Source organism: Myotis brandtii, unplaced genomic scaffold, assembly GCF_000412655.1.
Source record: "Myotis brandtii unplaced genomic scaffold, ASM41265v1 scaffold708, whole genome shotgun sequence".
NCBI classification, from domain to species: Eukaryota; Metazoa; Chordata; class Mammalia; order Chiroptera; family Vespertilionidae; genus Myotis; species Myotis brandtii.
This window is the reverse complement of record NW_005370777.1, coordinates 3,471,709-3,487,967: the sequence shown is the minus strand read 5'-3', so window position 1 is coordinate 3,487,967 and position 16,259 is coordinate 3,471,709. Positions and strand designations below refer to the sequence as shown.

Here is a 16,259-nt window from a genome sequence, read left to right as displayed (position 1 = left end):
TAAGCTTCATAGGGGAGAGAACTCTGTGGTTATGTATCTTATCGGAGCTGTGTTTGCATTCTGTCTGGAGCCTCATTCTTGAGTCTTGACCTTATTGGTAGTTAAGTTTCCTTATAGGGTTGTTCAGTCTTCAGGTATGTTGGAATTTTCAGCCCTTTGGCAGGTGTGTTTTATTACGGCCTCTGGACATTTGGACTGATGTGACCAAATGTGTAGAAAGCAGCACAAATTTCGTGTACTCCCTGGGAGTTTTCCTTTGTGGACCCATATTTCAGGAGCGATTGGCATTTCAGTTTTAATGTCTACACTGGTACACTGAGAGACATAATGATTCTCTTCCTTTTTCTTCCCTTCTTCCTCCTCCCACTTCTCCTTGTCTTCTTCTTCTCGCCTATTTCAAACTGCTGTGGCTTTGAAATAGCTTCTTGAATTATCCATGGGAATTTTCATACAGGAACCTCCTTGAGACAGATGTCAGGATAAGGCCTCTGAAGCTGATATTTCCTTATTGCTTTTTTTCTTTTAAATCTCATGTAGGCAGCCACAAAACACCAAACAGAACCCTAATTAGACCATAAGGAAAAGGTACAGTAGAGCTTGAAAAAAAGGAAAATCAAATAGCACAATAGAGTTTAGAAAATAAAAGAATGATTTATGAGTAGATATTTGATAAAAGTAGCAGGAGGATAATTTTATTCTGACCCCTATTTTAGCGATGGCAGTCACTTCCCCTTCTTCCTGTCTTCTTGGCACCGCATGCCTTTATGATTTCTGTTGTGGAATGCAAGCCCTGTAAGAGCAGGGAGCGGGTCTGCTTCGTTCACCTCCTCAGTGCCTAGCCTGGTACTGGTACGTGTTAATACATATTTTAAAACCACCTGACTCACAGTCATAATGTGAGCTTCCATCTATTGAATGCTTACTCTATGGCAGGCACTATGCTGACTCTTCACACACAGGTAAAAAAGTAACCTTCAGAGGTAAATAATATTTATCCCACTTTTTTTTCATCCCACTTTTGACAGATGTTTGAAACAAAGGCCTAGAGAAAGTAACTGACTGTCTCAAAATATTCATATGTGAGGGCTTCCAGCTTCCTCCTGTTCCTCTGCTGGCTTCTTTCCCTGATCTCACTCTCTAAGGAGAAACAGATAAAATCCAGGCACATGAATTCTTGCAAGAAAAACAGAGCAGAAATTTATAATCTTCAGGGTGGTGTGCGTAAGGATGGCGGTGGGAGGAGTGGGAGTATACCTTGTTCAGGATCACGCAGGACCGTGCATGCTTAGGGGAGAGGGGACTTGAGGAAGCATGATGGCAGGGACAGGACGGAGTACCAGCTTGCAAACATGTCATGGTGACACGCGTAAGGCCCACCATGCTTAGAAGCATGCTAATGATCTGAGTTTCACTGAAAAAAAAATCACCATTCTAAAACTTTCTAAATAAGCCTAAAAGTGTGGGCCAAGATACTGCTCCAAGAGGTCTGAGAGTCTTATAAAGAGCTCTAAGCTAGATGACAAGATTTTCATGATCACAACTCAGTGTGAAACCTATAATATGCAGGATCATCTAAAAATTACCATATTATCACAATTAGTCAGGAGAAAGTATCTTTTCATGACCACTGATATCTAGCATATTTTTTTCTTGGGTGCTATAAGGTTAGAGGAGAGTCTAAACTGAAAGGGCACAAATGAAGATCAGGCCTGGTAGCTCAGTGGAGCACTTATCAGCATGCCTGGTGGGAGAGGGATGGTGGAGAGTAGTAAGGTAAAGGGTCAGAGGTGAGGTAAAGTCTAAAAATTGAACATTACATTTAGCCACATTGAAGAGCTTTGGGATGGAGTGATGGGGAGGGGGAGGTCTGATTTAAGTGGGTTCAAGAGTGAATGGGAAACAATGAATACAGAACTTTTTAATGCGTTTTGTTGTAAACATGGTGCAGAGAAATAGAATGGTACCTTGAGGGGAAAGTAGAGTCAAGAGAAAGGTTTTTTACTTTTTTAAAGTATTCACTTTTTATAAGTTCAAATATAGTCACCATGCCCCAGAACTTATAACTGGAAATCTTACCTTTTGACCATCTTCACCTATTTTGCCCATCCCCACCCCACCCCTGGCAATCACCAGTCTATTCTATCTATCTGTGTGTTTGGTTTATATAGATTCCACATGTGAGGTCATACAGCATATGCCTTTCTTTGTCTGACTTATTTCACTTACCATAAAACCCTCAAGGTCCATCCATGTGGTCACAAATGGCAGGATTTCCTTCTTTCTTATTTCATTGTATATATACACCACATTCCCCTTCTCCATTCATTTGTCGATGGACATTTGAGTTGTTTCCCTTTCTTGTCTATTGTAAATAATGCTGCAGTGAACATAACATTTTCAATTTTTTTAAAATCAGGGAAAAAACAAACAAACAGCAAAATGTGCCACTGGGAAATATTCAGCACAGAGAAAATTAATGATTTGGGGAAAGGAGAACTGCTGGAGGGATGATGTTGAGATGTAAATAGGCATGGGTGGATATACTGGTGGGGGCTTGTGGGAAATCCCTTTAGATTGCTTCAAGTTTTTTCAAGTGAGGTAAGAAGCAAGATCATTGGCCCTGACAGGAGAGGGAATAGGTAATTCCCACCCCTTTTTCGTTTTCCCCCACATAGCCAATATAACCACTTTTCCTGTTGCTTCAACAATGGAAAGTTCCCTGTGTCCCTCCCTTGTTTACATTGCTACTGCCTTTGTCAAGTTCAAATCACACAATGCTGTCAGTCTCTCAGCCACCAACCTTCTTCTATTAAAGTCTGCTGTCAGCTGATATACAACTGTCAGCTGACTCTTCCTAAAACATCACTTTCTTCCTGTCAGGGTCCTTCTCAAAACCCTGGCTCAGCTCCCCAGTAAAGAGGATGAAGGGCATTCACTCAGTGGGGGCTTCAGGCCCCTGGCAAACCCTTCTTTGTTCAAGAGGACTGGCCATGGCATCTCACTGTGACCGAATCACCACCCTTACTGCTGCTGCCATACCGCTCCTTGCACAGCTAGTTCTGTGACTAGAGGGAAGCTACCAGACTTTTCTATGCCTTCTTTCCTCATCCTACCTCTTACAGTTGTGTTTAGGGTTTGATGAGACTATCGAGGTAAATTATTTAGAACTAGAGGCCCAGTGCATGGTGGGGTCCGTTGGCCTGGTCTCTAGGGATCAGGCTGAAACCAGCTCTCTGACATCCCCCAAGGGGTTCCAGATTGCGAGAGGGCGGTTTTCGGGTGACACACCCCGCAACTGGGCTCCCTCCTCTCTGGTTCTGGGTGTGTCACCCGAGAACCACAGCTGCCAACTCACCACAGCTCAGCAGCTCCTGTGTTGAGTATCTGCCCCCTGGTGGTCAGTGTGCGTCATAGCTACTGGTCAGAGTGTCTGCCCCCTGGTGGTCGTTGCACATCATAGCTACTGATCAGCTGGTCTGCTGGTCACTTAGGCTTTTATATATATAGATAGTATCTGATATAGTGTAAGTGCTCAATCAACTTCAGCTATTCTTATTCTAAAAATCTAAACCCCCTTGCCTCTTTCTTCCTAACCAAATCCTCCCCATCTTCTAAGACAGAGTTGGCATACCTTCTCTCTCATGAAGTCTTCCTAGCTCACTTTTTCCTCTCTATGCTGATCTCTCACCTCAATGTTACCCTTGTTTTAGCATGTAAGTAGACACTCTGCCAGTGTGATTTTAATATGCCTATTTCAGATGTTTCATCTCTTCAGCTATCCTGTAAACTCTCGAGGGCAAGGGTATTGCCTCTTAACCTCTTATAGCTGCATTCCCTAAAAGTTGCAGTACTCTCAGGACCTCAGATTTTGTAGGGAGTATTCGGACTATTCAACTTGTTAAAGAAGCAAATTCCTTTGTTACTCTGTTTGAAGTCTTTATTTCTTGTTTTGTTTTGTTGTTGTTGTTTTGTGTGTGTGTGTGTGTGTGTGTGTGTGTGTGTGTGTCAGCTTCATGATCATCTTTTTTGCAGCCTAATTCTTGGATGGTCATTTCCTCTCCAGAGACCTTATAGCAACTCCTTTTTATCAGGACTGTTTGTTGGTTTCATATTCTATTATGACCCCATCTTCCTTGCCTCTCTTCCTATATTAGAAAGTGTCCTTTTCTTTTCTTAAGAGAGCAGTTTCCCATCTCTAAACTTTTTTGCTTTCTCTCTTTTTTGTAGGCTTCATAAGGAAAATTGACAAGATCTAGAGTTTTTGTGTTTTCTTTTTTTTTTTGCATTTTATAAGATTCAAAAGTTTTCTAAGGTGTTTTTTTTTTAACAAACTTTCAAACATACAGAAAAAATTACCTGAATGTTGAAATACCTGCTACATACCTGGAGGCTTTGAATTTAGCAGCCTTAATTTGGGACCAAGAAATTCTCTGAATTAGTTTGCTTGCTGACGCATTTCAGCCTGAGTGTTACTCTTCCTTTTCCTTTCAGAATACAGCCATGCCAAAGGGCTCCTCTCTGTGCCCGTGGATGTGACAGATACGTTGAGATGTTTTAGAGAGACTTTGGAAAAGTCCAGATATCATAACAGATCAATCCGACACAGCAGAAAGTTGCTTTCATTATTTCTTGCACAGACACAAGGTAAAAATACTTGCTCTGTATCCCTTAGTCATTACTTAGATGGGGATGCCACCTGCAGATCTACCTGCCACAGGTGGCTCCTCCCCCCACTTCCATGCCCACTCACTGCTGCCTTGCACTTTCTTCCTGCCTAGTGGATCACATCATCTCTCACTTTATTCCAATCAAGGCACTGTCTCATCTGCTTTTATGCTTCCTGTGAAACTACCATACCAATATTTGTTAATGTTTTGACTCTGTACATCTATGGTCTTACCATTTTCTATGCAAGTATTGTGCTACAGTCTTGTTTAATTTTCATGAGTAGGTGAATTGATTCATACTGAGTTAACTAGAATTTTTTCTATCAAAACATTACTTTATCAGTATCAAAGAAATGAATATGTTTTAATATAAGCATCATTAAGATTTTTCATTGATGGATCCAAGATGGCATCTGACAGGACGGCAGGCTGCAAGGTAGTGTGTGATTGAGAGAGCTAAAGGAGAGTGCATGGACATGCATGGAGTGTCTGTATTTGTGAATGAGGGACAGTATATTCCATAGGCCTGTTGAGGACTGGTGGACAGGCTCCCCTGGCCAGGTAGCCTCTACTACTACTGAAATCTCTCCCTGAGTGGCCAGCTCTGCTGCAGAGACCACGCCATTTTAAAGGGGAGAGTGGCTGTGATCAAAAGCCCAGCCTTACTTTCAACCAGGGAGACCTTGGACACCTCCTGGGACCCTACATCCACAACACCCAGGGACCTCTGTAAACCCACGAACACTGAGACTCCAGCCTCCCTGGCTGTGGCTGCCTAAAACGTTTGTCCAGGGGGAGACAAGGTGGTGACCAAATACATGGATGGGTCCTGTGCCTTCTCACAGAGCAGATAAAAGGAACAGCTGAATCAATTAACATCTACCCAGAATTGGTGAATTAAACACAGCTGGTGAGGCAATCTGTGGATGGAAAGGTCAGAGATCGCCTAGATAGGCCAGTGGTTCTCAACCTTGGCTGCACATTAGAATCACCTGGGAATCTTTTTAAAATCCTGATTTCTGGGCCTCATCCTCCAGAAATTCTGTTTCTTTATTACTAATGTTGTGGCCCCACCCCATAACAAAGAAACAGAATTTCCAGAGAATGAGGCCCAGAAATCAGGATTTTAAAAAGATTCCCAGGTGATTCTAATGTGCAGCCAAGGTTGAGAACCACTGGCCTAGAGAGAGTCAGCACAGGAGAGAGAGGGAGCTACATAACCAGACACGCTGAGAGGAGTGAACATGGGGAGACAAAGAAACAGTCCCCATAGGAAAGAAAAGGAGGAATCAATGCAGAGGAAGTAAATGAAATAGAGGCAAGCAATATGTCAGGGAAAGAATTCAGAGCAATGGTCATAAGGACACTGAAAAGGATGGAAGACAAATTCAACAATATGTGCAAGAACCAAGAGCAAATGAAGAAGACCAAGAAGAAATGAAGAATGACATCACTGCAATAAAGAACACAATAGAAAGCATCAACAGTAGACTAGAATAAGTGGAGGACCACGTCAATGAGCTAGAAGAGAAGGTAGAAAAAAATACCCAAGCAGAGCAGCAACTGGAAAAAACAAAACTTAAAAAACAGGAGAGCCTAAGGGAACTTTGGGACACCATGAAATGAAACAACATCTGCATAATAGGGGTGCCAGAAGGAGAGGAAACTGAGCAAGGATTAGAAAACCTATTTGAAGAAATAATGACAGAAAACTTCCCTGGTATTGGGAAGAAAAAACTCACACAAGTCCAAGAAGCTCACAGAGTTCCAAACAAGATGAACCCCAAAAAAGCCGACACCAAGACACATTATAATTAAATTGGCAAACACCAATGACAAAGCAAGAATCTTAAAGGCTTCCAGAGAGAGACAGAAAGTTACCTACAAGGGATCTGCCATCAGACTATCAACTGATTTCTCAACAGAAACACATCAGGCCAGAAGGGAATGGAATGAAATATACAAAGTCATACAAAGCAAGGGTCTGAATCCAAGAATACTGTGTCCAGCAAGGCTATCAATCAAAGTTGAGGGTGAAATCAGGAGCTTCACAGACAAAAAAAGTACTAAGGGAGTTTATTACCACCAAACCAGCAATGCAAGAAATGCTAAAGGGTCTGCTGTGAAAAAAAGAAATAGGAAGGGAAGAAGGAATACCGGCATAAAGAATAAAAATGGTGACAGACAAGTACCTATCAATAATAACTTTAAATGTAAATGATTAAATGCCACAATCAAAAGACATAGGGTAGCTGAATGGATAAGAAAACATGACCCATATATCTGTATCTACAGGAGACCCACCTCAGAACAAAGGACTCACACAGACTGATGGTGAAGGGATAGGAAAAAGGTTTTCAGGTGAATGGAAGTGAAAAAAAAAAGCTGGGGTAGCAATACTTATATCTGACAAATTAGACTTCGAAGTGAAGGCCATAACAAGAGATAAGAAAGGCCACTTCATAATACTAAAGGGAGAAATTCAACAAGAAGATATAACTCTGGTAAACATATATGCACCCAATATAGGAGCACCCAAATACATAAAAAAACTTTTGGAAGATATCAAGGAACCGATCAACAGCAATACAGTCATAGTAGGGGACTTTAATACCCCACTAACACCACTAGACAAATCCTCTAAACTAAAAATCAGCAAAGAAACATCAATCCTAAATGACTCACTAGATCAGATGGAATTGACATATTGAGAACATCCCACCCCAAAGCCACAGAATATACATTCTTCTCAAGTATAAGTGGGTCATTTTCAAAGATAGACCACATATTGGGACACAGGCAAAGTCTCTTCAAATTCAAGAAGATAGAAATCATATCAAGCATCTTCTCAGATCACAATGGCATAAAATTAGAAATCAACTACAATAAAAACAATGGAAGAAAATCAAATACCTGGTGGCTAAATAGCATGCTATTAAACAATGATTGTGTTACCAAAGAGATAAAAGAAGAAATAAAAAGCATAAGGGCAACAAATGACAATGAAAACACAACAATCCAAAATCTATGGAACACAGTGAAAGCAGTCTTGAGAGGGAAGTTCATAGCTCTACAGGCCTACCTCAAAAAACAAGAAAACATTGTAATAAATAAGCTAACCTTACAACTCAAAGAGTTAGAAAGAGAGCAACAAGAAAAGCCCAGTGTAAGCAGAAGGAAGAAAATAATAAAGATCAGATGTTCTCCAAGCCAGCTGCCCTCTGCATAAACCTATGATACGTATCCATAGATTTTGGTTGTACTGTTAAAAGACTCATATTACATTAAATTAACTCTCCATATTATGTTTAAAGTTCTTTCAATTATGGTATACATTGACAATGATTAAGGTAATAAAAAAGGAAATAAAATTCCCAAGAATGGTTTATATAAACTCACTCTGAATCTTAACTGGTACCAAAATGTTCTTTTGAAATACTAAAATATGAGTCAAATATTCATGTGAAATATGGTGTTGAAGGAGAGCTCTATAAATACCCTGGACTGCCTGAAAGATGAACCAGTGGGGCCTAAAGTAAATTAAGCCCAAAACATTGCTGGAGGCAAAAGATAAAATAAATAGTGTTCTACTTTGAGCACATCATGAAAAGATTGGCTTCTTTGGAAAAGACACTATGCTGGGAAAATAGAATACAGAAGGAAAAGAGGAGACCAAATATGAGATGGATTGACTCCATAAAAGAAGTCATAGGTATGAGTATACAGGAGCTAAGCAGAACTACCTAAGTGTTGCTTTTATCATAGAGGTCTCTGCCCAGAGGCAAACTCCCATCTTACTCTTGGAAGCTCTTAAAAAAGGGGCAAACCCCAGTGGTTTTACTTCCACCAATCCCCAAAAGAAGCAAAGCATTATCTCAACATTTACATTCTGGCAAAACTGTGAAATAGCTTGAGCACAGAGCCAATCCACACACATGGGTGCTCTTAGAAATGATTCTAGGTACTAAGTTTAAGGAAATGAAGTTCCCCAAACTGCAAATAAGTCTCAGCTACATACAAAATCATTCCTCTCTCCTCCCTTTCCATTTCTATACCTTCTTCTTCACCATGAACTTCCCTTCTTTTTTCCATTTTAAATTTCTTATTCATTTTCTTCATGAATAGGAGACAAAGGAATAAACACCAGATTTGCTGCTGGAAAGGTGGAATTTTGCCTGGGGACAGAAGAGATGCACATGCCCACACCCCCCGACCTTTCTCAGGAACACTTCAGAGTTTTCAGTTCAGTGGAGAAAAGCAAACTTCCCTATTCACAGCTCGGTCTCGTAATTTCTTCATATTACGAAACTATTGGTAAGATTTACTCATTGTGTCTTTATTTTCAATATGATTACCTGTATTACATTTGGTCCTGAAATTATATATTTTTATTGATTTCAGAGAGGAAGGGAGAGAGAGAGAGCAATAGAAATATCAACGACGAGATAGAATCATTGATTGGCTGCCTCCTACACGCCCCTGACTGGGAATCCAGCCCACAACCCGGGCATGTGCCCTGACGGGGAATGGAACCATGATCTCCTGGTTCACAGGTTGATGCTCAACCATTGAGTCACACTGGCTAGGCTTAAATGTTATTTTTAAAAATAGAATTAAAGAAGGGGTGAAAGAGCCTAAAATAGAATCTATTTGTCATACCTTGCGGACTGTGACAGAACAGAGTCGAGACAAGAAGCTTCCAGCTCCTCTCGTTGCCCACTTCCCCCAGCCTGGCTGACACATTGCAAGATCTTAGGCCAGCCTTCTGACCATCCCTCTTTAGTAACTTAATCTCTCAACCACTGGTCGGGATGTGGCCACTGTCAAGTTCTTGTGCTCTGCCCCAGCTGATTTTACTTTCTTTGTCTTTCATAAATTCAGCAGTAGATACTCAACCCATGTTGTAGACTCAACATCTCCTATTTTTTTTTGGTAGCAGTCATTCTGCAATTCCCCCTCTACTCTCTGGAGTAAAATTTACATTAAAAATATTCTTCCTACATGTATTATTTCCCCCCCAAATCAGTGTGAAACTCAAGTCACTTTTCAATAAATGCTATTGTTGGTATGTAAGTACTCAAGCAGTGGAAGGCACAGTGAAGCATTCAGATGCTCATACCCTGTGTGTAGGATCACCAGGATGTCACAGCTCCGAATGCTAAGTGGTTCGTTTTTGTACTGGTAACACGTGGCATCAGCAGTGTTTATCTTGGTGATATAATTTTCTAAAATAGCAAGTAAATCTAGGTAAAGTTCTAAACAAAACAGAGTGCCACAGTGTGTGGTTGCATTTCTGGCAAATTCAGAGCATTTTGAAAACATGCACATATACCCTTTTTTTGTGTAGAATGAAGTTAGATGTTAGAATAAGAATATTGCAAACGGGTTTCTCATCTTTTTCTTCACTGTGGGTGAAGGTTCTGTGCTTTGCAGGCCATCCAGTGTCTCTGGTCTTCACCTACAAAATACCAGGAGATGCCCCATAGTGACGACTAACAAAACCCTTCCTAAGACTTCCAAAATACCTCTAGGGGGAAGTACAGCCTCACTAGAAACCATTGCCATGTCGGTTGGGCATTTTAGCTACATATTCTTGAAAGCATGCATTCATCAGAACCCCTCAACCCCTACACCCACCCCCCAAATTCAGGTGATATTAAAAAATTTGCTTTTGTGCATTTGGGTAAAAGGAAGAATCTGATATGCTGTAATCTTGTCACATCCCTGCTCAAGGTTTCTCTTCTAATATAGAATAACATCCACATTTTTTCCACAAGGCATTCAGATGCCTCTGTAATGTTACCACGACTTCTTCTTCACCCTCCCAGGAAAACCATGCTCCAGCCACACATGTCATCTCATATATACCCAGCCCTTTCTCCCTTGCATGCCTTTTCTGCCTTTCTACCTGCGTGATTTTTCTTTCACTTTCTCCATGTTTCTTACCTGTTGTTAGATCCAATCTCCCACTCCACAGTCTTTAAATAGAACACCGTCTACTCTCTTTCTGTATATATATCATGTGGCATTTGAAGGCCCTACTAGTGTGCAGTTTGCTACCGTACACAATTAAGGAATAATACAGTTTAAAGTGTTCTTGCAAATAGAAAGGAAATCTTTTTCAGGAACTGATTTTTGTTCTTTTACTTGATTAAAATACAGATGTTCTCCAAGCCAGCAATCAAAGAAGTCTTAAAGTTCAGGCATTGCATCAACTTGGAAGTCTTCTTGTCTTCGCAGGAAAGAAAAGGTAGATTTTTTTAGGAGTCTACAGAACGAGAGAAAACTTTGTTTGAAAAACACTTTTTTAATTGTGAAAAAATATTGTCTTTTGTAATTACTAGTTCTTCAATAATATTACATTGCTACATTTATTCATCAAATTCTACCTAAGAGAAATGGTTATGCATATATAATATACAAATGATATAGTTTTTAAAAATATTTTTTATTGATTTTAGAGAGGAAGAGAGAGGGAGAGAGAGATAGAAATATCAATGATGAGAGAGAATCATTGATTGGCTGCTTCCTGCATGCTGGGGATTGAGCCTGCAACCCAGGCATGTGCCCTTGACCAGAATCGAACCTGGGATCCTTCAGTCCACAGGCTGATGCTCTGTCCACGAGCCAAACAGCTAGGGCTGGTATAGGTTTTAATTAAAATGTTTCTTCAGTGTATTCACCTTCCCTTTTGGAAAGATTTAATGATATAGGTCTCGGAGAATGGAATGCTCGATGCTCTGTTTCTGTTCTAGGGCTGCTTTTAAATGCTGGTGTCAAGCTCTTGATGACATATTCAGAAAACAAGATGTGCTGCATACATGGAAAGAGTTGGGCACCACGGTCACCAATGCCACCAACAGCTGTTCACCTCCACGTTCCAAAGACTACAGTGAGGAATTCCTGTCCAGAGTTGGCATTTGGGGATGTCTGCAAGGGGCGGAAATATCGGCAAAGATAGCTCAGTGAGTGTGACAATGGAATGATCTGCATGATAGCTAATAGCTTCACTCTAAATAATCCAGGATAACCTCATCTTAAGGTTCTTAATTTATTCACATCTACAAAGTCTTTTTTATTGTTTTTGTCATGTAAGGTAATGTGTTGATAGGTTTTGGGAATTAGGACATGGATATCTTAGGACATGGGGACCATTATTCAGCTTATCATCACATAACATGTGAAAGTCTGTTGCAATGCCTTATATCTAGGTAGCATCACAAATTATCTTTTTTTTTTAAAATATCCTTACGATACTCAGCCAGTTTCTCTGGTTGGTAGTATATCAGTATATCCATGAAAAAGCAATATCCCATGACTTTGTGAAGTACTTTTTTTTTCTTTTTAAAAAATGTATTTACTGGTATATTGACTTCAGAGAGGGAGTAGGTAGAGAGATAGAAACATCAATGATGAGAGAGAATTCATTGATTGGCTGCCTCCTACACGCCCCCTACTGGGGTTTAAGCTTGTAACCCAGGCATGTGTCCTGACTAGAAATGGAACCATGACCTACTGGTTCATAGAAGAAGTTCAACCATGAGCCATACCAGCTGGGCGCAAATGTCTTAAATATTTGATTAATGTGAAAAATTTAAAAAGAAGGAGCAGTATTCACTTCAGCAGCACATATACTAAAAGTGGAACAATACAGAAGATTAGCATGGCCCCTGCACAAGGATGACAAGCAAGTTCGAGGATTGTTCCATATTTTAAAAAAAGTATGGAGGGGTATAGGTACATGTTTCCTTCACCTCCCAGTTATATTACATTTATTGCTTACCTATAGGATGTGACGTGGTGGGCAAAAACCTGCATAGCATTTTGAGCTGCAAAGCAAATTTTTCAAAAGAATAACTAGTTAATAATCACATTGTTTTAAGAAAATTAGCATCCTTTAGCAGGGGAGGTAAGAAATTACCTAGTTAAAAAGTATTAAACAGTAAAGTATTAAACATTTTTAATAATGTTGTGAAGTTTGATTGTTTTGCACTCCTGGGAAAGAACTCATACACACACATATACACACACATACACACACACATGCACACACACATATGCACACACACAATCCCCACACAAGTCTGAGCTTGTGACTTAGTAGAGCTTGACAGCAGAGAAGAGAAAGGTTGATAAAGGTTCACAGCTTGAAAAAGAACTGCTGCAGCATTCCTGCCATTGGGCACCTCAGGTTCTCTGAGCCCCTGAAGTTATTATCTACTGATTTTCAACCAACAGGAAGTCATTTCTGATTGTCCAGCTGCAGGTCTGCCTTCCACAGGATAGATGATACTCCAGGGGCCTTGGCTGTTCTCAGAGGTTCCCTGACCAGAGGAAACTCTTCTCCCTGCTGCTCAGAGGGCAAACCCCACACCCAAATATCTACATAGAGAAGCGGAACTCAGATAGATGTTAATTAATTAATATAGTCAACTAGAGGCCCAGTGCATGAAATTCGTGCACTCAGAGGGGGGTCCCCCAGTCTGGCCTGTGCCCTGTCACAGTGCAGGAGCCCCGTGATTGATCACCCCAAAGAGGTAGGGCCTGCCCACCCATCCAGGGATCCTCGATGGATTGCCCCAAAGAGGTAGGCTGGAGCCAGGGGTCCGACCTCCTTCTGTGTGGAGCCGGGAGGTGGGACCCCCAGAGCTCCCAGGCAAACCTCGCCACACGAAGCCGGGAGGAGGCGGGACCCTGAGGCAGGCTCCGTGACATGCACACAGCATCAAGCCCAGCCCCCCCTCACCTGCATGCCTCAAAATAACAAAGGCTACTTTAATTTTGGAAAGTCTGTGAATATAAGAGATGTATTTATATTAAATATTTTTGAGAAATAGTCTATGAATCAGTTTCTTTTTCTTATACTTATTTAGATTTATTAAGGTGTTGGACGTTGAGAAGAGATCCAACTGTTGCATTTTGTCCGCATTACTCTTTCAGGTAATATTTGATGTTTTTCTTTCTACAGTAGCATCACCATTCACTCAGTAAAAAAAAAAAAAAAAAAAATAAGGGTAGTAGTTTATCATATTCATGAAACGTCCAGGTAGGAAAATAGCATGAACATTGATTACATATCATAAGCCCATCTTTCCTTCTGTGGCTAAACCCCCATTCGCCACTTTCACCTTTAGTGCCCAGCAGAGTCTGTTTTCCCCTTGGGATTCCAGAAGGAGTTTTGCAGATAAGGAAACTGAGACTCCGGTCCTTAGTAAGATCATGTTGCTTGTGAGCAGCAAAGCTGGTCTGGTTGCCTTAGATTACCTCATCCCTAAATAAAGTTTTGCTCAATTCCAAGATATCAAGTATGCTATGTAATGAAAGCAAGAAGTAGGTTGAAGGCCACAGAAGTATGAGGAGTGTTTGCAGTTCCTAGGATTGGGGTTTGACTTTACTGGAGAAAAAAGGAGCTTTTATCTGAAATACAAGACATTTTCAGATTCAGGAATGTCACTGGGGCCTTTGCAATGTACTGAAGGTTCTGTTTACTTTGAAGTATGGGCGCCTTGTTCTGTGTATCACAGAAGTCTGATATGACAGCTGTATAGATAAGATCTTTGGGAAAAGTTTCTCTGGATGTAAGGCCAGACTTTTCAATTTTCTTATGTTCTATTCACCTCTTGCCTGAGCTTCAAAGGGAAGAAGGGGAAGAGGCGAGGGTGTAAAGGGAACAATAACCTGATTCCACCTCCACATATTGCATCCTTTACCTACTCTACCTCTTGTTCTTGAAAATAATGCAGTTTATGTTATAGAAAATAAGTACAGTTGACCCTTGAACAACTGGAGGATTGGGGGCATGCTGACCCTACATAGTCGAGAATGTGTGTATAAGTTCTTACTTCCCCAAAACTTAGTTGCCCCTCCGTATCCATGGGGGATTGGTTCCCCCACAGATAGTAACATCTATGGGTGCACAAGCCCCTGTATAAAATGGCGTACATTAGTGTATGTAGTTAGCCCTCTACATGCAATTCAAAGGTCAACTGTAATTTAAAAATAAATGTCAGTTTTTGCTTAATGTGAACATATTTCTTAATAATACTACACCTAAATTAGGTGGCAGGATTTATTTTTTAAAACCTGTTGATTCTTTTTATGTTTTCAAAGCAAATTTATAAGACTAAAAATTTAAACAACTACCTAGCATTTTAGAGTAGTTACCTTATAACCTTAATGAGTAATCTGATGAAAATTCTTTCCGATATTTGCATAAAATAATTTTAAATGCATTTGTCACTGAGAAGTTTTAATTTTTTTAATATAATATAAGAAGCACTCCTAAATATAAAATTTGATTTTGTGTATGCATCTTATTTCTCAACATCGAGTAAAATGTTGGTCAAATAACTTACTTAAGAAATACTGGTCAAATAAAATAAATCACTTTTTCAATTAATTCAGTTAAAATTAAGAATTACCTCTACTTGATTTAGACTTCTGAAATAAGCTGTTGCCTCCTTTACTTATAGGTTGATAGAATAAAAAGAACATCGTTTTTTGTTGTTTTTTTTTAGTTAAATAGATATGACTTTGAATCTTCTTTCTACCACCACTAGCTGTGTGACCTCAGATAAGTTGTTTAAGCCTCAGTTGTTTCCTTTGTGAGATAATAATCCTGCTAGGGGTTGGTTAAATGAGGATTAAATGAGATAGTGTTTATAAAGAATTTGCCATAATGCCCAATGCAAAATCATCCCCCTCAAATGATAACAATATAATGATAATTTCTCTTGAAAATAATATGTATCCAGTTACCATGGGATTTCAAAGGCAACATCAAAAGCATTTGGAACCTCTGATGCTGATAATATTAATGATAAGTACTGTTTATTACAGGGTAGAGTGTGCTAGGCATGTGCTAAGCACTTTAGGAAGTAATACATGTCCTTGTCCTTCTGTGTCATTATTGTCAATGCTATTTACAGCTTTTTGTCTCACCTTTTATCATCTTCAGGGTTTGCTGAGAACCACACTTCCACATCCTAAAGCTGAACGTTGCTATGCTCAGTATGAAATCACTCAGCTTCTCCCAGGCATTGAGCTCTTCTCGGATATATATCGGGCTAACATTTGCTCTGTAGTTGCCAGTCTGTATTATGTTATACGCGAACTGCACTTTGCTAAGCAAAATATAATCGTAAGTAATTGGTAAAATTAATAAATCTTAATTTGCTGTGGCCTTATTTTTTTGCCCACTTAACCTTATTCTTTTCAAAATTTGTTAATATTTTGGTCAGCTCTCATTTACCTTTTAAACTCTATATTCAAGATTCTTATCTGTACTTCAAAATAAAATATATTAATTGAGATTCTTTGACATCATTGTTTGCATTGCTTTTGGATTCAAAAGCAATGTCTGTTTGATTTTGTTCTCTTTTTACTCTAGTTTACCTTTTTTTTCTTAAGATATTTGGTGAAATTGATTTACAGAGGTTCTCAACCTTCTGGCCCTTTAAATACAGTTCCTCATGTTGTGACCCAACTATAAAATTATTTTCGTTGCTACTTCATAACTGTAATGTTGACTGTTATGAGAATCATAATGTAAATATCTGATATGCAGGATGGTCTTAGGCGACCCCTGTGAAA

General features: G+C 39.8%; 1 protein-coding gene across 1 annotated transcript in view; it reads left to right on the top strand.

Annotated features, from left to right (window-relative positions):
- Positions 1 to 16,259, top strand: part of CFAP54 (cilia and flagella associated 54) — a 250,797-nt gene that overhangs the window by 129,687 nt on the left and 104,851 nt on the right. The window contains exons 40-45 of the mRNA XM_014530050.1: positions 4,492 to 4,644; positions 8,793 to 8,981; positions 10,830 to 10,917; positions 11,423 to 11,632; positions 13,541 to 13,607; positions 15,625 to 15,807. Coding sequence (XP_014385536.1) covers positions 4,492 to 4,644; positions 8,793 to 8,981; positions 10,830 to 10,917; positions 11,423 to 11,632; positions 13,541 to 13,607; positions 15,625 to 15,807 — 890 coding nt within the window. The remainder of the gene's footprint in view (positions 1 to 4,491; positions 4,645 to 8,792; positions 8,982 to 10,829; positions 10,918 to 11,422; positions 11,633 to 13,540; positions 13,608 to 15,624; positions 15,808 to 16,259) is intronic.